Source organism: Hippocampus guttulatus, chromosome 1 (assembly GCF_054856545.1).
Source record: "Hippocampus guttulatus isolate MCC_2025c chromosome 1, RoL_Hgut_1.0, whole genome shotgun sequence".
NCBI classification, from domain to species: domain Eukaryota; kingdom Metazoa; phylum Chordata; class Actinopteri; order Syngnathiformes; family Syngnathidae; genus Hippocampus; species Hippocampus guttulatus.
In genome coordinates, this window is record NC_141261.1 from 747725 (window position 1) to 768924 (window position 21200).

Here is a 21200-nt window from a genome sequence, read left to right on the forward strand (position 1 = left end):
TGAGGGGCAATTTGTGTTTTGGCCCTGAAACCAGAGGTCAGTGATGATGACTCAGATTCTTTATTCTGTCTTACGCTTTGATCTGATGAATTCAGGATCTCAGGTTTTTCCATACCAAAATCACCCAAGCATCCTTTTATGGATTTTTCTTCATGCTCTTGTTCAACAGCATTAATATAGATAATTTGATTGATTAGCAGACTTCTTTATAAACTGACAGAGTAGGTGAATGAATGATTTAACAGTCAAAGTGCCGAAGTGACGTAGTGGTTGTGTTTATTTAAACCAGAGCTGCTGCCAGACATCCAAATCTATACTGCAATCATGAGGTCAGTTTGAATTACAAGCTGTTTGGCTGCAGGCGACAAACTATGAGGAAAGGCTCCGCGAGCTGGAGAGAACGGGCGAGCCATTTTGATGTCAGGATTTGCCCTACATCCGCAAAGGCTTGTAATCTGACCTCTTTCTGCGTGCTTATAAATATGAGAACCGGCATGTCTAATCTGTGGCGGAAGTCAGCAGGGTGTGTGTGTGTGTGTGTGTGTGCGTGTGTGTGTGTGTGTGTGTGTGTGTGTGTGTGTGTGTGTGTGCGTGTGTGTGTGTGTTTTATAGCTGGCGGGAATTATTTTTTTTTAATCGACAAACTCGGTCGGCCAAGTCGATCACAAAAATTGGTTGACTCAAAAATGTCTGCCTCAAAAGTATAATTGTTGATTTTAAAACCATATTTGCGATGCCCAGAATGCATGTATTGCCACGTCTGTGTTTATCACTCAGACATTTGTTGCAGGCGGGCGCACTCAGTCTGGGGATGCACTTAAATGAAAAATATGCCCAAGGTTTGGGGACTTTCTGGTATTTGTAGACTACACACTGTATTGTATGCATTTTGCAAATGACAATTATGTGTGATTGCCCACTTCATTTCACAGAGTAATTTACGGTTTGAGGCTTTTTAAAGTTAACTCGCAGGGAACACGCTTCTATGGAATAATCGATCGAATAACGATCATAAAAGAAAAGTTTAATTATTGGCAGCCCTGGCGTGTTTAGAATCAGCTGACAAAATGGAATAATAGGTCGAACTTAAGCACACAGATTGCAGAGAGATGTTAAAAGCTCGTAATTTAGCGACAGTTACACGATTAAAAGTAAGTTGAATTGGACTTGATTCCCGGTTCAAGAGTGGAAGCTGAAAGGTAAGGCCAATAAATCCAAAATAGTGCAGACACCTATTATCTATTTAGCAAACCTCATCGTCATTTGGAAGGCACAGGAAAGCGACTTCAAAAGACCCAACCCGACCTCTTTGTAATGACTCCAGATGTGCGGTTTGGAACAGGGGCTCAATTCATAGCACAGCTTCCCAAGCACAGCGGGGGGCCTTCTCCAGCATGCCAAATTAAAAGACTTGGGCCAGGCGCGGCCGGGGACTTGAATGATTAGAAGAGCTCATTGATCAGCAAACAGAAAGACATCGCTCCGCTTACTCTTTCAACGTGTTGCTCTCTGCTGCCCCAGCTCCGCACAGCTCACGAGACAATAACGTAAGCAAATACAACACTGACGGTTTACTCCGCTGGGGCATTTCAACTTGAGCATGACCGCCCGAACAAGTCCAGACTCGAAAAGCCATTCCTGCTTGTTTGCATCGCTCATGCTGTTGCGCTGAATAATGTGCCCAAAAGAATCCTCCGCAAAGCTACGGCACACGCGGTCTGATTTGCGAAGAGCCCAAAGGGATCAGGTGTAAAAGTGATGGAGATGGGATCGTACGGGTATGCTTCGCTGTGGGAGAAGTTAGCACCTTTTGTCACGCCATGCTGAAAATGACCCCGAGGGAAATGCAGAATTGACGAGCTAAGAAGTCAGCCCTTGGATCTTTTCAGAAACTCCAACATTGCATCAAGTAATTGATATTTTGTGATCATTCTCTTTCTGGTATTTCTGAAATGTTTCCATGAGCAGAAAGAGTTGCTTCTTCCTATCGCCCCTCATTTTGCCAGTATGCCTTCTACACATTACAGTAGCCACAGTCATTTCTACATACTTGTCCCATCTTTGATAAATCATTTTGTACATGCTAACCTATTTGCGCATATTCCATCAAGAAATCCATCCGTCCATCCGTTTTCGAATGCGCTTATCCTCACAAGGGTCGCGGGCTGTCAAGAAATCGCAAAATGAAATGTGCAGTAAATTTGCTCGTTTCACAGACACGGTCCTGTGTGCGCCCAGTTACTGTAGTAGACCAGCTACCACATCTGGTTGCGTGAACAATCAAGTTCGCGCCTCGTTTTGCACATACATTCCTTTCGTAAATCAGGTCCTCCACCGGGTCCTCCAGACTGTCGATATACTGCATGCAAGGCCTAATACAAATCCCAGACAACACTGACAATGAAGAATTGTTAAAAGCGGAAGCTGAGACACACAAGCTGTTGGACCCGTTACCTGCTGACTGCGTACTTCATCCTTGGGCAAGTGTACGTGAATGAGCACCAAGCATCCCCCACGCTTCAGCCTGCTCACCAGTCATCCTGTTGGTGTTCTCTCAAGGCCTCAACGGTGCCTTTGCTGGATACAAGTCCGAATGTAGCTGTTAGTTGATGACGTTGCTCTCAACACGCATTTTTCTTCCGTCTGTCCCTGCTCCTGAATGTCCCAGCCCGTACGGAGTGAAGAGATGTTCAGGGTGGGCTGTGCGGGCTGCGGGGCTCTGGGCTGCAGTCTACCACTAATCCGTAGTCGTTTAATGACGGCGGGCCACACCAAGTGGCGGGGAAGCTTTGGGGGGGTTGACCCAAGTCAGGAAGGGTTGAGCATGTGACCCACACCAAGATTAGAGCCCGGCCGGGGGGAAGGGGCCGCATACTGGCATATGTGCACACCTTCGTGGAGCTAAGTGGCCAGTCACTTGAGGAATGTAGACTTTTTTAATCTCAACCATGAAAACGTGAGCAAAGTGGCAATTCTGTGTGCAAAGTAGTTCAGCTGCGAACCAAAGTATAGCCAAAATGCATCGCCGAGCAACCATAAATGGCATCTCAAAAAAAAAAAAAGGTATTTTTGATATTACAACAAACAGCAGCAACAGTCAGTCCAAAAAAAGGTGCCAATTTGGTTCACAGATTTGGTCAAAGGCTTCTTGCAACACATTGACACGCATATAGAAAATCCATTTTTCATCCCACTGCTCCTCATCAGTAGCGCGCAAATGGCGGGGCTGACGAGGCGGCTGCCACAGGCATCCACCTGAGGGGGGGACATCCATAGGTCCCATCCCCCACTCGACAAACAAATGGTCAATAAGCAGCGAAATGTCTTCCGTCGGGCATTACATCAGATGCATTTCAACCAGAAAATTATTCCATCCACACATCCCCAAAGCCCCCTTTTTGTAAAAAGGGATCAAAAGATTCAAAGTGACATCCGTTTGAGACAGAAGGGCATAAAGTCCTTCAGACGGTGGATGTATATCAAGAGCGATTGGCAAAATCACTCCGCAAGAAGCAGGGTACACTGTGAACTGCTTGCCAGCTAATTGCAGGACAAGGGAGCACCAGTTGCCTGAAGCTAGCAGAGCAAGCAGCAGATGCCACTGGGGCAAGGGCTCATGGGAAGATACCAGAAGCCTTCCTTGTCAGGTTACTAAGCACACGATCCTTCCCCATCTGCCAGCTCGACTCTGTGCCAATGAGTGCCAGGCCACCATAATCATCCAGCGAACGGCCACGTTTCGTTGAGATGAACAGAATCATTTTGGCTTCTTTGTGTGCGGTCGGATGAAGTTGGTAGTTGACCTTCGGGAGGCCTCCCTACACCGGGTGCCCTGAGCAATCCAGCACAGTGACAATGAACAGAACCCTCACAGAAGGACGACAATATCTGAGCAGGGTACTGAACTTCCCCGAGTTGATAATCACCCTTTTTTTTGGAGGGTAGATTGGAACGTTTGACGAGACAGTCTCAGCGGTCTGGGGCCCAATGAGAGCCATCCATCCAGATGACCCTGAAGTTCATTTGGAACCAATGAAGGACCCAGTCAAGGATAAGCTTGATGTGTTTTTTTTTCTCTTATTCGATGGAATCTTCTCCCAATGCAGCTACATTGCTTTTGAACTGATGTTTGACAGATTTTTTTTTTTTTTTTTTAAACACAAAAAAATAACCTGACGAACCAAGCCTGGGAAGAAATGATGGTACCCCGAGAAATGATTGAAAATGATTTGACCGTAGGAACATTGTGAACCAAGTTATGTCCTCTAATTAGCATCACGGGTGTCTTCGAAGTTATAAGCAGTTCATCGGCCTATTTAAAGGGTGGCACGGTGTGTATCGCACATAACACGGACCGGAGGAAGCGATAGAGCGAGTTGTCTCAGGAGATTAGATACACAATGACAGACGATCATACTAAATGTCAACGATACAAAACCGCCTCCAAGCAGATTGACGTTCCTGTAGCTCCAGTTGTACATGTTCAGAAATTTAAGATCTTCAGATCTACATTAGCCAACCTCCCAGGACATGGCCGTAGCAGGAAAATTGATGTAACAAAAAAGCCCAGAATAACCTCCAAAGAAATCAAACATGAACTGCAAGGTCAAGATACATCAGTGTCAGATCACACCTTCCGTCGTTATTTGAGTCAACCATGAAGGACACCAATTTTGAAAATTAAAAAAAAAAAAAATGTAATCAAAGTTTTTGGGAGAGCGTGCTATGGACAGATGAGACAAAAAATGGAACTTCTTGGGCAAACTGTCTCTTTAAATATTCCATCCTGCTTCTGCCAAAGAGTCTGCGGCTGCACAGTGGGATCATTAAAGTGTGAAGCGCTTTTCTAATGAGGAGATAAGCAGCTAATTTGAAGTAAGCTAATGCGAAGACTCCTGCATGACCAGTGAATGTCTATCTGCAAATTATGAGCTTCAGACTGACCGGGAAAAAGAGGTTAGGGAGGCTTCATTTGATCGCTTAACATTTTGTCCTCTTTCTCCGAGCTCAAGCGTCATGGAAGATGACAAGGGCAAGTGAACATATTGAGCTTTTGGTGCTCATTCACCTGGAGAATTGCTGCTGCAGGGAGACGATCTGTGCCCGGCCCAGCTCGGATTCCTTCGTCACTTCGCAGAGACGCTTCTCGCTCTCCAGACGCAGCCGTCGCTCTTCCTCTAGCTCATGGATCAGCTTTTCTCGCTGTGGAGGCACAAAAATAAAACATGTTAGTTGAAAGCATCTTCACATCATGTTCAAAAACGACTTTACAAAGAAACAAGCACTAACAGTAGTTTCGGGGTCTTTCTTTGAAGCTTTCACAATCTTTCTTTTATCAACGGCCGCTGTTTTCATTCATCTACCCATTCAAACACCCCCTTAAACCTTTAAGGCTTTCAAAATGGTGGCACTTGCCATGACCACTGTTTTTGAATTGCCTGATATTCACATTTCGGTGTCTACGGCAAAAAGAAAATCATTGGAGGCGAGTGTATATTTTTCGGAAGAAGACCCGCCGATAATTTTAAAAAACAACAACAACAACTGGGGTGACATTGAAAGCCTTGGACAGACAGGAAGTTGCACACAAACAAATCTACTCAGATGAAACCATCCTCTTGGGCAAACGTAAAAAATCTGGGACGAAAGTAAATAATGATGACATTTAATACTGAGTTGTTGCTACTTCAGGCAGTTGCGTTGCTCCCTTCAAAGAAAGTTAACAAAAAAAAATGTCAAACCACATCAGAGCTTCAATCTTTCACTGTTGTGGAGCCTTTGCACTCTCCTTGAGTCGGAAACACGTAGCCTCGTTGGACTTGATATTGACGGAAGTGCCCAGAGGGCTGAAAAAGACTTGTTGCATCCATTAAGTCAGCTTTGTGTCATCTTAACCCGTTTTATCAGTCTCTTTCTCACTCAAGACGAGTCTGAAATTAAATCTTTGTTCGTGCTTTAATTGGATTCTTCTGTCTGGATGGCTTCAGCTATCTGTTGCCCAATGCGCACCATCCTCAAAATGTACTTCAAAGTCGAATTAGTTCAGCTTTGTGCTGGGAACATCGACACTACTGGCTTTCTTTGCTTAACATGCACTATCCATCAGCCAAAAAATAGCTCAGGGCTGGACAGAGATGCTCACATGAAAATGTAAAATGTTCATCACAAAACTAGTACACTTACAAGGTGACATGCCAACCAAAACAACATATTGGGCACACAAGGAAACATGTGTTGGTTTTAAATTTATTAAATTTATATAAATATAGATGTATTAAAATGAAGCATCTCTTTATTTTTGTGGTCTGACAGATTTAGAAGATTGGTCAGATTTGAGCAGTTTGCAGACAAGCATGAGGGGGACCTCTAGTGGTAGAAACATAGAGACGCACGTATAGCGCATATTGACACATGCATCTCATGTTTCGGTTCTTATTTCATTGAGCAAGATGCCTTGTAAGAAATTAAAATCAGCACGTTGAAATTCAATCAAAATTTGCCTGTCACCATACCAGACCAATAAACAACCAAATAACACGCATGCTGTATAACATAAAACGTTCCGTTCACAAAAGCGCATTTTGTTCATTTCAGTCCGTTAGGGTGCGAATACTAAAACCCAAGGCATCATTAAAACTAGCGCGGGGTCTTGCCGCAGTTTTAAATTGGCGGCCAGTACAGTATGCGAGGCACCTCTTTACACGGCATAAGGTTCCCTCTGTAATGGCTGCTATAAATCCAGCCGGGGAAAAAAGTGCACCACCCCACCCCCAATCGAGAAGCAAACGCTTCACACCTGGACCCATAACAAACCTCCTACTTCACTTCGTTATAAAATAGAACGACCTCCTTGCAAACGTGCAAGTGAGCAGGAGGTCTGCATGTGCAATTTGAATGACAAAGCTGCTAATAACACAAAAAGACAAACGACTATTCATCGTGCGGTAACGTGCGCAGGATTGTTGCACGCTCCACAAGCAACAGCAGCTTTGTTATTTCGGGTTGCCCGCATGGCCCAGCAAAAGTCCCAAGTGTAAAGAACCAAGCTCAGCTCTAGTGACAGACTCGAGTCGAGAATCTCAATAACAAGGCAGGATTTACTGTCTCGTTCCAGTAAAAGCCTTTGATAGCTTTAGTTCAATCTCTAATTTCAGTAGTTGAACCAGGCAGGAGGCTGTTAAATCCAACATTACCATGTCTTTATGTGGCCAGAAATCCACAGCAATACATCAGACGGACTCTGAAATGTTTAATGCCGACGCCGCCTCCATGGCCTTTATTCCTCAACATGTTCTTTAATGGAACGCATAAGAACATTTGCTTCTGTTAAATCAACGACCGCCACAAAAATGATTCTTCCACGTCTGCCGTCGTTGATGAGACGTATATGCGTAATATCTGCTTTGGCCTGTAGAGCACGCCATTTTGCAAAGGTAGCAGGGACTCCATCAAATCTGCCGCCAAACATCACTGTGGTTGGGAAAAAAAAGACATCAAAAGGGAAAACGGAGTAGGAATTTGTCAAATGGGCCCGGGATGGCTTTTTATCTGCTGAGCAATATACCGTAGTTTCAATAAACCCAGATTGGGTCTTTGAGGATAAAATTTGACCTCCATCACAGAGGAGGCAAATTTCATTTCCTGGATGATAAAAATGCACCGGTCTTGAGATGTATCAATTTATCATTGTGAACATGCAACGCTCATAATGCAAGAGGACATGGATTAGTGGGACGTATAGAGACCATGCTTGCTATGTACTCTTCCATTTGATTAGCTGAAGCGAGATCCAGCAATGCCTCTGAAATTGCTCCGCATTAGAAGGTAATGCAAAGCGGTTCGGAAAATGGATGGATGGATAGAAGGTAATGGTTCCCATACAAGCTGAATTACGACATCACCCCTCCCCCATCCCATTCTACCCCCCACCTTACATCCCGGTGCCTTCAAAGATCCACGCATGGCTGTAAATTCATTAGAGACCTCGGTCTCTGCTTGTAGTTCCGATTCCCATTTAGGAAAAGCCGCATCAGCATTATCAGCTCAAGTGCACGAGCCTGCCCAGACAGCACATCAATTGATGTCCATCTGCAAGCGTACATCCTCACGCAGCATGCGGCTACAATTTTGGGGCAGCTCAATAATCTCTTCATTACGCAGACCCCCACGCCTTCACCCCCCTCATTCAGATTCTAATCAAAGGGCCGGGAGCGGGTCTCTGGCTCATTGCTAAAGCAAACATCAGGGACACAATACAACATAAAGGTTCTTAGTTCATTAATAAAACATGCCCGTGGGTTATGCGTGTGTGCACGTGTGCTCATCAGCAGCACTGAATTCAAATGGAGAGCTACAACAAGGAGGATTTTGGCTGCTTTGCTGGCACATACAATCGATTTGAACTAATGCAAACCATTATATCATGCTTTGATTTGGCAGAAAATGCCATTTGTTTTAGTCGATTACTTTAAGCACATTGGTAGACAGTCGCGACTCATAGGCATCGGATTGGTCATTCTATTGTTTTACATCTTAGCAAATAGCTACATTCTTTTTGGCAACTTTTCTTTCATTCATTATTTTGCTTCTGTTTGGGTTTCAGGTCAGAAGGTGAATAAGGGACAAAAGTTCAAACTTCCAGCTTTTCTTTCATTATATTTAGATGTGTTGAACAACTGGAGACAGAGCACCTTTTGTTGGTAGCCAGCACTTTTCAAGTCGGCAACAATAGTGGAACCGGCACTATTAACTTAAAGTCGCTAACATTTAATATCCATCCATTTTCCGAACCGCTTGATCCTCACTAGGGTCGCGGGGGGCGCCGGAGCCTATCCCAGCCGTCTTCGGGCAGTAGGCGGGGGACACCCCGAATCGGTTGCCAGCCAATCGCAGGGCACGCAGAGACGAACAACCATCCGCGCCCACACTCCCACCTAGGGACAATTTAGAGCGTCCAATCAGCCTGCCGTGCATGTTTTTGGAACGTGGGAGGAAACCGGAGCACCCGGAGAAAACCCAGGCAGGCCCGGGGAGAACATGCAAACTCCACACAGGGAGGCCGGAGCTGGATATTTGGTGGCATCATCGTTGCTTAATTAAAAACTCTCTTGGCAAAGTTAATAATCCTCAACTCTCAAAATGTCAAAGAGGCACTCGTGCATTTGCAGTAATGTAAAACTGCTACGCATCATACGTTAGCAGCCATCCCTAAAAATTTAGCAAGATGAGGACAAATTAGACATGTACATGTAGAAATGTACATGACGACCGAAATAACAAAACAGATGCTATTCCTTAATTCATGTCTAGGTGTCAATTTTTGTCAAGGCCTAATTTGGACAGACCTCCCCTAAAATAAAGCTAGCTGATTTAGCCAATAGTACGAGCATAAAATGCACCAAATAGACCTGGAGGGGAAGAATACTTGTGAACATACTATAAAAATGCCATAAAGTAAGTTTCACGATGAGTTGAAACCGCAATGTGGACTTTCCGGGAATGATGTCAAATAACAGCTTGTGTCTCAGGGGCATCGATTTCATTATCATGTACAGCCACCCCAACACACTCCCCAGAAATATGCTCCATCACACCAGTAGCAATTCACTATTGCCAGGAGAAAATCATCTTCCAACCCCAGCCACACACTGTGGATCATTTCCCGTCAGTGCCGCGGTTGCGAAGGATGGCGCGCGGCTTCGATTTGTCACCTGCCCGTCAGCGCTCGTTCACTGTTCAAGGAGGAGACGAGCTGAGCCTAGCGCTGCCCCTGCACGCGGATGATAAGCTCCATGTGCAAAAGCAGCACCGGAGTCCAACGAAGCCCCACACAGAAGGCTACACTGTCACGCATTCAGGCATCGGCTGTCAGAAAGACTTGAAGTCCTTTCAGGTGTTTCTTTATCGGCTCCGCAAAAGACCTTCAACCTTAAATGCGCTGTCAGTGTGGTTTCGTGATAAACGTACGGTCATTAATCATGGTGTCATGGTGCTCACCTAATTAGCACAAACTCCACAGGATTGATTGGTTACATTATGCCTTACTACCTCAAACGTTGAAAATAAACTCAGGTGGGCGCTCTGTTCTCCAAATTTTGTGTATTTACAATTTTTACAATTCAGAAAAAGAATTCTGTGAAAAAAAAAAGTAAGACACAACAAAGCTTGTGGATGCCTGAAACATCTGCCTTTGACTGTACAAATCAAACCGAACAAAGGGCCCGAGTTGTAATACACACTACGGCTCTGCTCGCCACCCCAGTACGACACCGATAAACACAAAATAATCTAACTCCTCCAGTGACGTTTGATATTCAGGAGGGTTTGCCATTCGGCGAACAATTACCTGTGTGGACCCCAAATGTCTTATGAAGAGTGATGAATAAAGCATTCTTTGATTTAATCGAATTATCTTTGTTGTAGTCTTTCTTCACGTGCCGAAAAACCCTTCCAATGCGCAACGCTCTCCTCTCGCTTCTGATGTAAATGGACGAGTCCGTCATCTTACAGCACTGAAAAAAATTCTGTTGAATTTAGTCAATTTAATTCGTCAAGTGGTTGAAGGAAATAAAATGATTTAAGTGGACTATATACCTCCTTAAAAATGGATCTGCATCCTGATGAGTTCATTCCATGCATCCACTTGAAGTAAATTCAACATAACTGAATACACGGTAGCAATTAGCAGAACAAACTTGATGGCGCTTTCTGTCGAAATAAAAGGATCATTATCCCGGTGAAACGGAGAAGGAGAGAGGAAAATAAAAGTTAGCAAATGCTTTTCGGGCTTTTTTTGTGCTGACACCGAACATGCTCGAACGTATGCATCATATCCAGGATCAGTCAAAAGTTTGAACACGCCTTTATTTCCTTGGCGTGTGCATGTGTACTCAGACGTTTGACTGTAAGAATTTCATGATGTTCATTTCAACATGTTCCTTCTATGTGCTACAAATTAAGAATCTTGCTAGTTGACATTACACCCCCCCCCCCAGGCTATAATAGCTAAAATGTCTTTTCCTGCAGCTATTTTTTCTCTCACTTTCACTCCTCTTAAAGTCTTTTATTGTGCATATTTAGTCAAGCACGGGCCCAAGCATCAAGCCAAACCTTGACAGCAGCACCCCTGTCTGTCTTTTTGGCTAACGTATCAGTGAGCGTCCATGTACGGACCTCAAAGAAAAATAAAGCTCCCGAAGTCGAGATGGTTCATTTTCACATGTTGTTTATACAGCCGTTTCCAGTGGCCATAATCTTAGCTAGCAGTCCAAATGCCTTTTTTTTTTTTTTTTTTTTAAATAGGGAGCCCCACCCCCTGGGCAGTGCATGTAACGCTCTTTTTACGAGTCTGCATGTGGACGTGCTTTTTGAGCCTGACAGGAAACCCCTCATCCTGCCCCCTCCCCAAATGGACTGAGATTGTGGCTTTAAACAACCGTGGCACTGCCCGGCGCCACGCCTGTGGGAAGAATTCCAGAAGAAAGAGGCGATGAGCCTGTTAATGAGCAATTCCACTCCGTACAGAAGAGGCTTTTGGAAGTGGAAACCACAGAACCAAACATGAACTGTCAAATGATCCTGTTTTTCTTGTTGAAATTGGAAATTTCCATGTCCAGGCTGTGACGAAGTTCCATCTGAACTAATAAATCCCTCGGGCGTGACAATGAAGTTCGCACCAGCAAATTGTTCAATAGGCTTCAAGTGATTCTCAGCAAAGATCCGGAATGAGTAGTGTTGTAAGGTGCTGCAGTCAGGAATTGTGTTTCTCAACAAGAGCTCCGATTAAAACACAACACGCTGAAAAGTGTTTTGTGAATGCCGCTTTGGTTATGTTACTGTGCACGAGAGACCTGCGGCTTGCACCAGCCTGCATGATGTGCCGCTAATGGTGCGGTGTCCCTGCACGGACATGCAAGCTAGACGGCTACTTTCTGCCTGGGATCTGGTTCCTTCTTAACTCATTCACTCCCAAAGACGTTTTTAAACGTCTTTTCAGACTTGGTCCAGAATTGGCTGGTACTGAATGAGTTAAAGAGAAGCATCACGTCCTTTACTGGTTAATCTCTTGTATTTAGCAAAGGAAAATTGTTTGGGGCGGGAGGGGGGAAGGGTGGGGGGTCATGGGCAAGCGTGGAAGTGGGCATCTACACAAGTCGCTGCTGGTTTCCACTTTTCACCAACTGGCAGCATTCTGACAGTTATTATCTCGTCCATGCAGCTTTTTTTCCTTTCTAGTGAGAAGCCGAGATGCCTCCCAGGAATGCCAGAAAGAGACAGAAAGGGAGTGTGAGGGGACTCCAACTGGGATAATCCCAATTTCAAATGGAGTTTAGTGATACCCCCCGACCAGCTCCTGTCTCAGACAGATAACTCATCCCCCTCTCGCCACCGCATGTGCGCGCCTACAATACACACACACGCACACGCACTTCTTCATAGACATAATTAGCATTTTGTGTCCCCCGCTAGAGTGGGAGCTGCTCCTTCGTAGCCAATGAGATGTTTTCCTTGGTGGAGGTCTGCGAGGTTAGTGTTACAGGAGACAGTGACACAGATTCTGCACAAAGAATTGCAGTGTGTGCACATACAGGATAAAGCGAGTGCACGTACATAGTGAGGAATCGGTATCTGTGACGGCGCTATAAATTGAGAAGGATAAGAAACCATTTTACATATTTACTTTGTGCTGAAGTAAAAGCAGGAAAGACCTAGCATGAACTTTGCTCATGACGATAACGGCTGTGCGGCCATATGTAAGTTGGACGCGTACACACGAGCGGCGTGACATTGCGGAGGGGTCAAATGGAGGTAAGAGAAGGGCGTTAAGTGTGGGAAGACGACTCGTGTGACTCTGCTGGCGTCTGTGGTCATCTTCTTTTACAACATAATTTATGTGTACCTTCACATGCCGGCTTGAACCGCAACGGCAGCAACAGTAAGCTAAAGTGTCTTTGAAGAATAGCAGCCGACATTCTGACCTCCTTGACCATGAGGCAAAAAGAAGAAGGGGGAAAAAAAGAAAATCATTTTGCTTTCATGTCACAGCAAATCTGAGGAGGGCTGCGATTGAGGTTATTAGCTCAATTCTGTAGAATCGCATGGTTTGCGGTTTGACCTTGTGACGTCCCTATACGCGCGAGGAAGCCTCGCCTCGCAGTAGGATGTCTGCCTGTAGTCCTTTTTCGGATCATTTAATTTCAGTAATTGTCTCCGACAAAAACCTTTCAATGAGCTGGCAGCATGTGACTGACTCATGAATGCGTGTGCAAAGATTGCAGACAAGCCACTCCAGGGTACTTTACCATTGTTCCCTCACTCTTGCTCCGCGCAACTTCCCTCTGCAGGCGGGCCACGGCCAGTTTTTCTCTGTACAAAAAAAAAAAAAAGAGAGAATGGGGAAAATAAGCAGTGTGACATGATTACCAATCCTACCAAAAAGTCTTCAGCTTTCCTCATGAAACATTCAGAAGTCAGTTGATTTCAATTATTTAGGTCAACATGGATCATTCGAGACAGCAGTCGACTACGCAGTCAGCTCAAACACACACAACACACATTTGGTGGATTTGAACAAATCAACAACCCTTCAAATCTGTCAAGAACAAAACACGGCAGAAAGATGAAACACAGAGTGGGCCATTGCAATGCCAATCTCTCCTTCCCTTTTAAACCTCCAACACGTGAGCAAGCCTGAACAAAGAAATGGAGTGTGTGGGTTCAAGTCGCCCCCCACGTGAGGCCTTTCCAGATTGTTAATGGAATCAAATCATGGAACACGCACACGAGCAATAAAGCGTTATGTTTTATGGCCTCTCGTGAAAGCTAAACTGCATCCAGGTTCTGAAACAGCTCAGTCATCAATCAGATTGGTCGACCTAGTTACAAAAAAAAAAAAAAAAAGAAATAAAACGTTGACAAAAAGCCTTCCTCAAGTGAATACTCTTAGAAGGACGATGGTAAACCAAATGAGCCACCTCCACCCCAAAAAACCCTGGACGCCTTGCCAATTTTTAACATGAGATCAGAGTTTAGAAGCCACCAGCTCACCTGTTCAGGCAGACGCACCTGGTGATTAAGAATCTCGCGGCTTGGTTGAATGGGCCGTCTGGACTGAAACAGCGGCGCTCCCTTTAATGACACCAAATGTATTCCGGCAAAGGCGGCATTGTGAAACCAGCAGTGAGGTGGTGGCTAATTACTTTTTTCTTCAATAATGATTCGGTAAAGATGCATCAAATGGAAAATGTGCTAACATAAATCTTTAAAAAAATTAAACAGTTCTTAAAGGTCAAAATGCATTGTACCTAAAAGCTAAATGACTTACTGTACTGTAAAATGTATTGGGCTGGATGAATTATATGATTATTATATGATAATAAGCTGTATTTTATTTGTCTACTATTCATTGTGTGAGTATCATAATGGAGATGGCGCATAGAAAAGTGGTGAAGATTGCACGACTGTCTGTGTCCTATGTGTTGTGTTGTGTTATTTTTTGTTATTTTGACTTCAAAATGGCGCGGCGAGAGTGGCTGCCTTTCCAGCAGCTCCTATATTTTGTTGTTCTACTTCTTCCTTTCATAACTTTGCTGCTGTGAATTGGGAATTTCTCCATTGCGAGACTAATAAAGGTTTTCTTATACACCCTCATGAAAGTAGTGCGACCAGTTTCAAAATGCTTTCCAGATACAGTTCACTTGTTCCGCCACCTTGATGTGTTTGGGTGCGGGATGTCATTTCAACAGTCTAGCAGTTTTTGTTTTGTTTCAGTCTTTCCTCACACAGGCCTGTTCTACCAGCTGATTCCACCCCGGGAAAAGCACCAACACGCCTCAGACATTTGGATTTTAAACTAAGAATGCTTCCTTTGACACGTGACTGGCGCTGATGTGGAATTCGCAAAGCACAAATGCAGTTGACAATCAAAGTCAAATCGTTTTTTTCAAATAGCTCACATTTATGACTACAGGTTACACTTGAGGACAAATTTAAGATCACAGCTCCCTATCTTTGAATGTGGGTTGGCAACTTCATCATTTTTATCATTATGACTTGTAACTCCAACTGCAACCAACCAATCACAGCATAGGCTTATTGGACTTTGAAGTGTTCCGAAGGAGGTTTGCAAACGTTCCTATTGATGTCATCCCTGTTTGAGGAGAGCTAAAACCACATGCATGAATTGGTTGAATCTCAGTGCAGAAAGAGACCGCCAGATTAAACATCTCATGACGTTCTGAGTATTTTACACAATGCTGGAGTAGATTGTGATTGATTGTAGGCGCAATACAGTTTAAAATGTAGAATAACTCCTAGAAGTTTTCTGGATATTTTCACAGACTTTCCCAGTGACCTAAACGTGTCGGTCTGAGCCACAAGGGCACACGGGGATGCACAAATGTTCGCATGTCGGGCAGCGCCGTCATGCATTTATGTATTAGTGTCTGTGTTCCCGCTGGGTTAAGAGCTCCGACACGCACGCAACGCCGTGGCCCACATCGAGGTGCAGCCGACACACTGGCTGTGGTTCAGCATTTGTCATTCCCATCCTTAATCGGCCGTCCGCTGTTTATGTAACTGTCAGATCCGATCCAAAATCCCCTCGTGTGAGCCAGCGAGCCGACGGTGGCAGCTCTTGCGGTATTAAAATCCATTTGTCTCACATTTGCTGAAAACTTGGCTCTTCCTTTATCAATTATAGTTGGGATAACATGGTTGTAACACAATCTCAGCACACGATCCCATGATGTCTAACAGTTTCCAGGGGCTGAGCACAGACAGCATCAAGTGGGGAAACACGCTCATCTGTTCAAGGTCTGAGGGCCAGGGCTCACACATCTGTGAGCGCTCAACCGGTCCCGGTGAATCAGGCTGGTCGAAAGCATAGTGAGACTCCTCATCTTGGATGGAGCCTCACCCGCAGCTGGAGACCTCCCGTTTCCCGATGCAGACGTCGAGTGTGCCGGACGGCGGCGGAGAAACAAACGGGAGCCACACGTCGGCAGCGTATACACTCATGCGGCTGGCAGGAGGGGCCCGGTAAAGCCTTACCTCACAGTAGCAGACCATCAATTATTGACATGGTGAAATGTGACGAGCCGGTGCACACAAAGAACCTCCTCATGCTAGCTGTGAATGTATTTAGCCTGCACAGTAGCACGTTCTGTATCATCCGCGGGCCATTGGCCAAGCCGCGATAAAGTAGATCACGCGCTTGAGTTCACGTCGGGCTGCGTGGAGTCACACCGTGACTCGATCGTCAGCTTCAAGGGAGCTCAGAATTGTTTACAGTTTTAAGATAAGATAACCTTTATTTGTCCCACACTGGGCACATTTGCAGTCTACAGCAGCAAAATTGCGGGGGTTGAAAAAAAAATCTCACTGTGTTAAAAATCGGTGCTTTCTTGACAATGGCTCCATCGATGTAATGCCTCTGTACAAAAAAAAAAGCAAACTTCAAACAATTTTTCGACCAAGCGGTACAGTTCGTTTCAGCTCACTAAAGCACAGATTTCAATGAATCCTGATCGCTTTCACCTCCTATGTCAAAATTTGGTAAATGTTTTACACGTTTGGTAAATGCTTTCACACTGATCAGTCCATATGTGTGGGCGTTAGTTGTTTTACAATTTTTGAACAATCTAAAGGGTTGCAAATAGCTTGCTCTCTGTATAGTCTGTAAACCGAAAAAATGCACACGCATGCACAAAAACGATCTACCATATCACACTAAATTGAATCATACTCAGTGTTTTAACGGATAAATTCGGAGAAATGTTTCGTTTTGAGGATGTCTCTTATGCTACCTTTGCCAATTATCTGTAACATCAAAGAATCTCATGTGCTTGTTTAGAAGGCAGACAAGGGAATGTCGCTGTCCACACCCAGATTGGATCTAACAGAAATAGCAACTTCTGCCAACATCTCGAGCAGCACAAGCAAGAGGCAGGCGTTTCTCCGAGACTTCTCCTGATCTACAAGGAATGCGCTCGTCAAGCATGGCTTACGCCTGCCTCACCGTCGATCCCCCCCCCCCCCACACCCACCCGCAAATGTTTTCTCACATTGATGTGGGGCCTGACCTTCACTGTTTCCATGTCATTGACACATTCTTGATCAGATGGAATGAAATGCTGCGAATGAGTAGATTCCCATCCGTCTGACTCACCGAAACCAAGGAGAGAATAAGGATGCCAAGGCGCAGTCTGAGGATACAATCTCTAAATGTCAAATAAGGCCATGAAGTGAAATTGAGCAATGAAGAGATGAGTTGGAAAAACGATTAAAGATTTCAAAAATGTGAAACCAGCTTCCAGACACACCTCGTGACACGGAGCATTGCTTGTGTTTGAGCTCAAGTAATTATCATGTGCGTGTTTCATCTTTTCTGATGATAATTATCTGACGTGTGTCACACACTTGCCTCTGGGCTATTTCATCTTAGCAAGCCCAGGCTACTGCTGGCCAGCTGAGGCATGAGAAAAACTGCATGCTGCGTAATCGCTGTTCAAAAAGAGGATATCTTCAAAATACATTTAATGAGTTTGCCCTGTCAAAAATATAGCCACCGGTACGCATTGTTAATGAGTGTTATTTATTAGCTTTCCTGACTTGAAACTTGAATGAGCGAGCAACGATCTCTCAGCGCTGCCGTCTACTCACAAACCTGTCTGAAACCTTCAGCAACATGCCCGTTTTCTCGGTTGATTTGCGCTTTGCAGTCGGACAAAGCCGAGCTTTAATCCGAAGGAACGTTGACAGTATACGCTCACTACAACACTATACACTGCGTGCACTGTATTTCACACTTCCCGTGCATTGTTCTACATAACTGGCTGTCCTGGCTTGACGCAACTGGGCAGCGCAGACTCCAATTTACTGGAATGTTCTGCTGATTCATGGAGACCAAGCGGCGGCGATAGGATGTTTTACGCCGAGTGTCAACGCATTGTTTTCCAAGCGTCCATCAAACAGTAGGCCATTATAGTAGTGGACAAATGGCTTCACATACGGTAGGAACATGTTTAAACAAGGGCACTCCAGCCAAGGGTCTACTATCTAGACCCTCTCAGGAAGGTAAATTGGCATAGCAGCCTCACGTTGGACTTCTGGCATGCCGGCAGTGAAGTCATCCTTGGGCTTTTACCTGCAAGGATTCATTCTAGGCAAAGACAAAAAGCAAATGGCTAAAATGTTTAAACAGGGCAGAAGAGGTGTTTGGGAAAAGAACAGCAACGTGAGCTTCTCCAGCTGTGCCGACACCTCCGGCAGCTGGACGCTAGCCTGCACGTTTTTGCCACTGCTACCTGCTGATTTATAGCCCAGAGAGTACAGGGCTAAAACTTGTTGACATTCCCTGCCCCTGTACGGCGCTATTTAAGATCCCTCATTTTTCAGCAACTCTCTCCCATAAACATGTCACCGTGACAACTTCAGAAATGTGAAACTATTTGCTCAGATCATTGGTGGCTTTGTTCCAAAAGCTTGCACGATACATGTGATTGTGTGTCAGCGCCTTAACACTGTGAATAAGGATGGAGCCATATCATCTCGCTCTAGGCAGGAATACAGGATGACCACGTGACCTAAATGCACCCATTTTAGGAGCTAAAACACTGCAAGGCACCATCATGAGATTTATCAACAATGGAGGTTTGTGTTGCAAACCAGGCTGTTAACATGCACACCTTGGTGCGCTCACGCGGATCCAGCCTCATAATTCAGAGACCACAAAAATGCTCGCAAGCTGGACAAAGACGTGTCTCAAGGCAAGCGCATTTCCGTACGCGATAGGCCGTTGAATGCAAGCAAATCGAAGCCTTTTATTCTTCATATATTGTATGAGTTTGTGTGTGCCGCCTCAAATTCAATGCACCTTTCTGGCCAAGCTAAACCAGCAAGAACCACATTTGATTTTTAGCAACCTTCAGTGTGCCTTGCTGGACGTGGGAATCATGTGGGGGAAATCGTCTGGAAGAAGGACACCCCCGCTTCCAAAGCCTTGGCTATCAAAGAGGGGGGAACACTTCCATGCTGAGGCCCACTCGACTAGCCATTAAACAGGGGGAACATTCCTCAATAATTTACTTTGACCCGAGCCCAACACGCTAGCTGGGGGTCAATGAATACAGAGAGCTACATGCAGGCGGGGAAGTCGGGGCAGCGTGCAAGGAAGGTTGGGGGTTAGGTTGTAAAATTGAATGTGGAGGACTGAATGTTAACAACGCGAAAAGGACATGCAAAAGTGGTCAGTGGGATCTTCACGCTGATGCGTCCACTCACCGAGCATGGATTCAAGGTATTTATTCTCCAAATAGCCCCGGTGCCCATGCTCTAAATCCCACTCACTCAACTGTTTCTAACGAGGTGACGCTTTAGCCGTGCAAAGGAATAGCATGAGTAAAAATCTATTTGTCAGGGAGAAATGCTTGTGGCGTAGCCGCAACGGAGAGAATTACAGTTTGCATTTAACCAGATCAAATCCCTCCACTTGCCAATCCTCTTAACCAGTAATCCCCAGGTAGGTTTCACACGGAGGCCGACTCAAACTGCCCAGCGTGGCAACACATCTGGCTTGGTCACAGGTTGACATGTTGCCCGTCTCCCACTTTAAAAGAACAAATGGAAACCGGCCATGCGTGCAAACAAAGCACTGTACATGTTGCGCCGCTGTCCAACATCCTCTGCCAAAACAATGAATTATCATCTCCTCTTGATGGGTAGCATTCAAGCAATGACTTCATGGAAGAATCTATGTTTTGCTCTCAAAGTTGAACGGCGCCGATTCCCATTGCAGGAAAAACTTTTTTCTTTTTTCTTTTTCTGGCATTTTGTCAAAACCAACAAGAGTGATAGTTCCCCTTCTCTCCCATGCTTGGCTATCATCTTCTCGGGTGGTTCTGTTTTTAGAGATAACAAAATACGCTAAGATATCCATTTATAGTACAGAAGGGCTTGAGCAACCGCACGCATGCCAGCGTTCTTTAAATATGGCTGACCCTCTCACTGACTTTGACCTATTGTAGCATAACTTTGGAGGAACCAAAATCAGAAGCGAAAGACGGTACACAGAGATACCATATTGTCAGAATCGAAATTGACATTTTCATTGCAACTCCAATAGCAGTAAATGCACGGCGGGTCTAGCGGGCCACCGAAAAAATCTTGATCAGCTTGAGAGAGTGAGAAGGGACAAAAGCGTAGGCGGGCAACATTCCTGTGTATATAAATCCCCCCGCAACGCTATAGTCTATGTGACAGTGATCCATTTCCGTCCCGGTCAACATGGTAAATGCCAGATTCTGTTGCCACAAGCAACACAGGATGCAATTCTCCCGGTGCACTCTCCCTCCTAACTGGTTTGTCCAACTTAACTGTCCAAGGTTGTTACTTGCACATGAATATTGGGGGCTTATTATATACAGTATACGGGATATGTATTTATTTATGTGGTATGCTGCAAATATTCACGTGGACCGCAAGCATCAAAACATGGAAACTAGGTCTTACCCCGGTGCAGATGCAGCATTCTGGGGCAGTCAGAGGACACTCATGGTAATCCACCAGCACGTTTGCCTCCTCCGCAACTGTCACACGCTGATCCCCGCAGATGATAAAGTTGACGTCCACAACTCGTCACAGCTCCCCCCACTCACAGACTGGACTGAACCCCAGCCCACTCCCTGTCTCCGTGCCCCCTCGTAGTACTCTGTCTGGCTCCTCTTTCGGTCTGCCAACATGCATCAACCCACCTCCTGAGTCCCGACTCTGCTTTCCTATCCTCTCTCTACATGCGTTCTGCCTCACAGCTGTGATCTCTTTCACATCAACACACAGCACTGTGAGCCTTCCCCCTGCCTGCCCCGCCCCCGGGCATTATCCCATTTCCAAAGTACATCTCCGCTTCTGCCTCTCCCTCAGACCTTGTCTCTCCTCCGAGCAGGACAGTGAACATGCGTTCACTGCTGCATCTCTGAAGCAGGAGGAGTCCCCAAGTGGGGATTTGCATAGAGTAGGAGGTGGATTTTTTGCTTTTTAATTCGTTGTCGGGGGATGGGGGTGGTGGGTAGGTGGGGGGGGGGGGGTGAACTACAATGTGTGTGTAGATTCGAAAAAGCAAGCTGGCTCCTGTATGTGATGCTTGGAAGAGTTGCTACATAAGACTGCCAGGAACCTTGTTATTACCTTCAACGTTTAGAATA

At 45.2% G+C, this 21200-nt stretch overlaps 1 protein-coding gene across 5 annotated transcripts in view; it reads right to left on the bottom strand.

The window, feature by feature from the left end:
• The window catches only part of LOC147209930 (nck-associated protein 5-like), an 80878-nt gene that overhangs the window by 29928 nt on the left and 29750 nt on the right, over positions 1-21200 (bottom strand). For 4 of the 5 annotated variants that reach the window (XR_015101641.1, XM_086117960.1, XM_086118040.1 and 1 more), the window contains 2 exons: positions 13302-13365; positions 5069-5202 (listed from right to left, as the gene is read on the bottom strand). Coding sequence is in view for 4 of the 5 variants with exons in the window: in XM_086117960.1 (XP_085974086.1) it covers positions 5069-5202; positions 13302-13365 (198 nt within the window). In the remaining variant the exon portion in view is untranslated. Of the gene's footprint in view, positions 1-5068; positions 5203-13301; positions 13366-20508; positions 20771-21200 lie in introns of those variants that run through there. The other variant, XM_086118165.1, reaches the window with a different exon arrangement.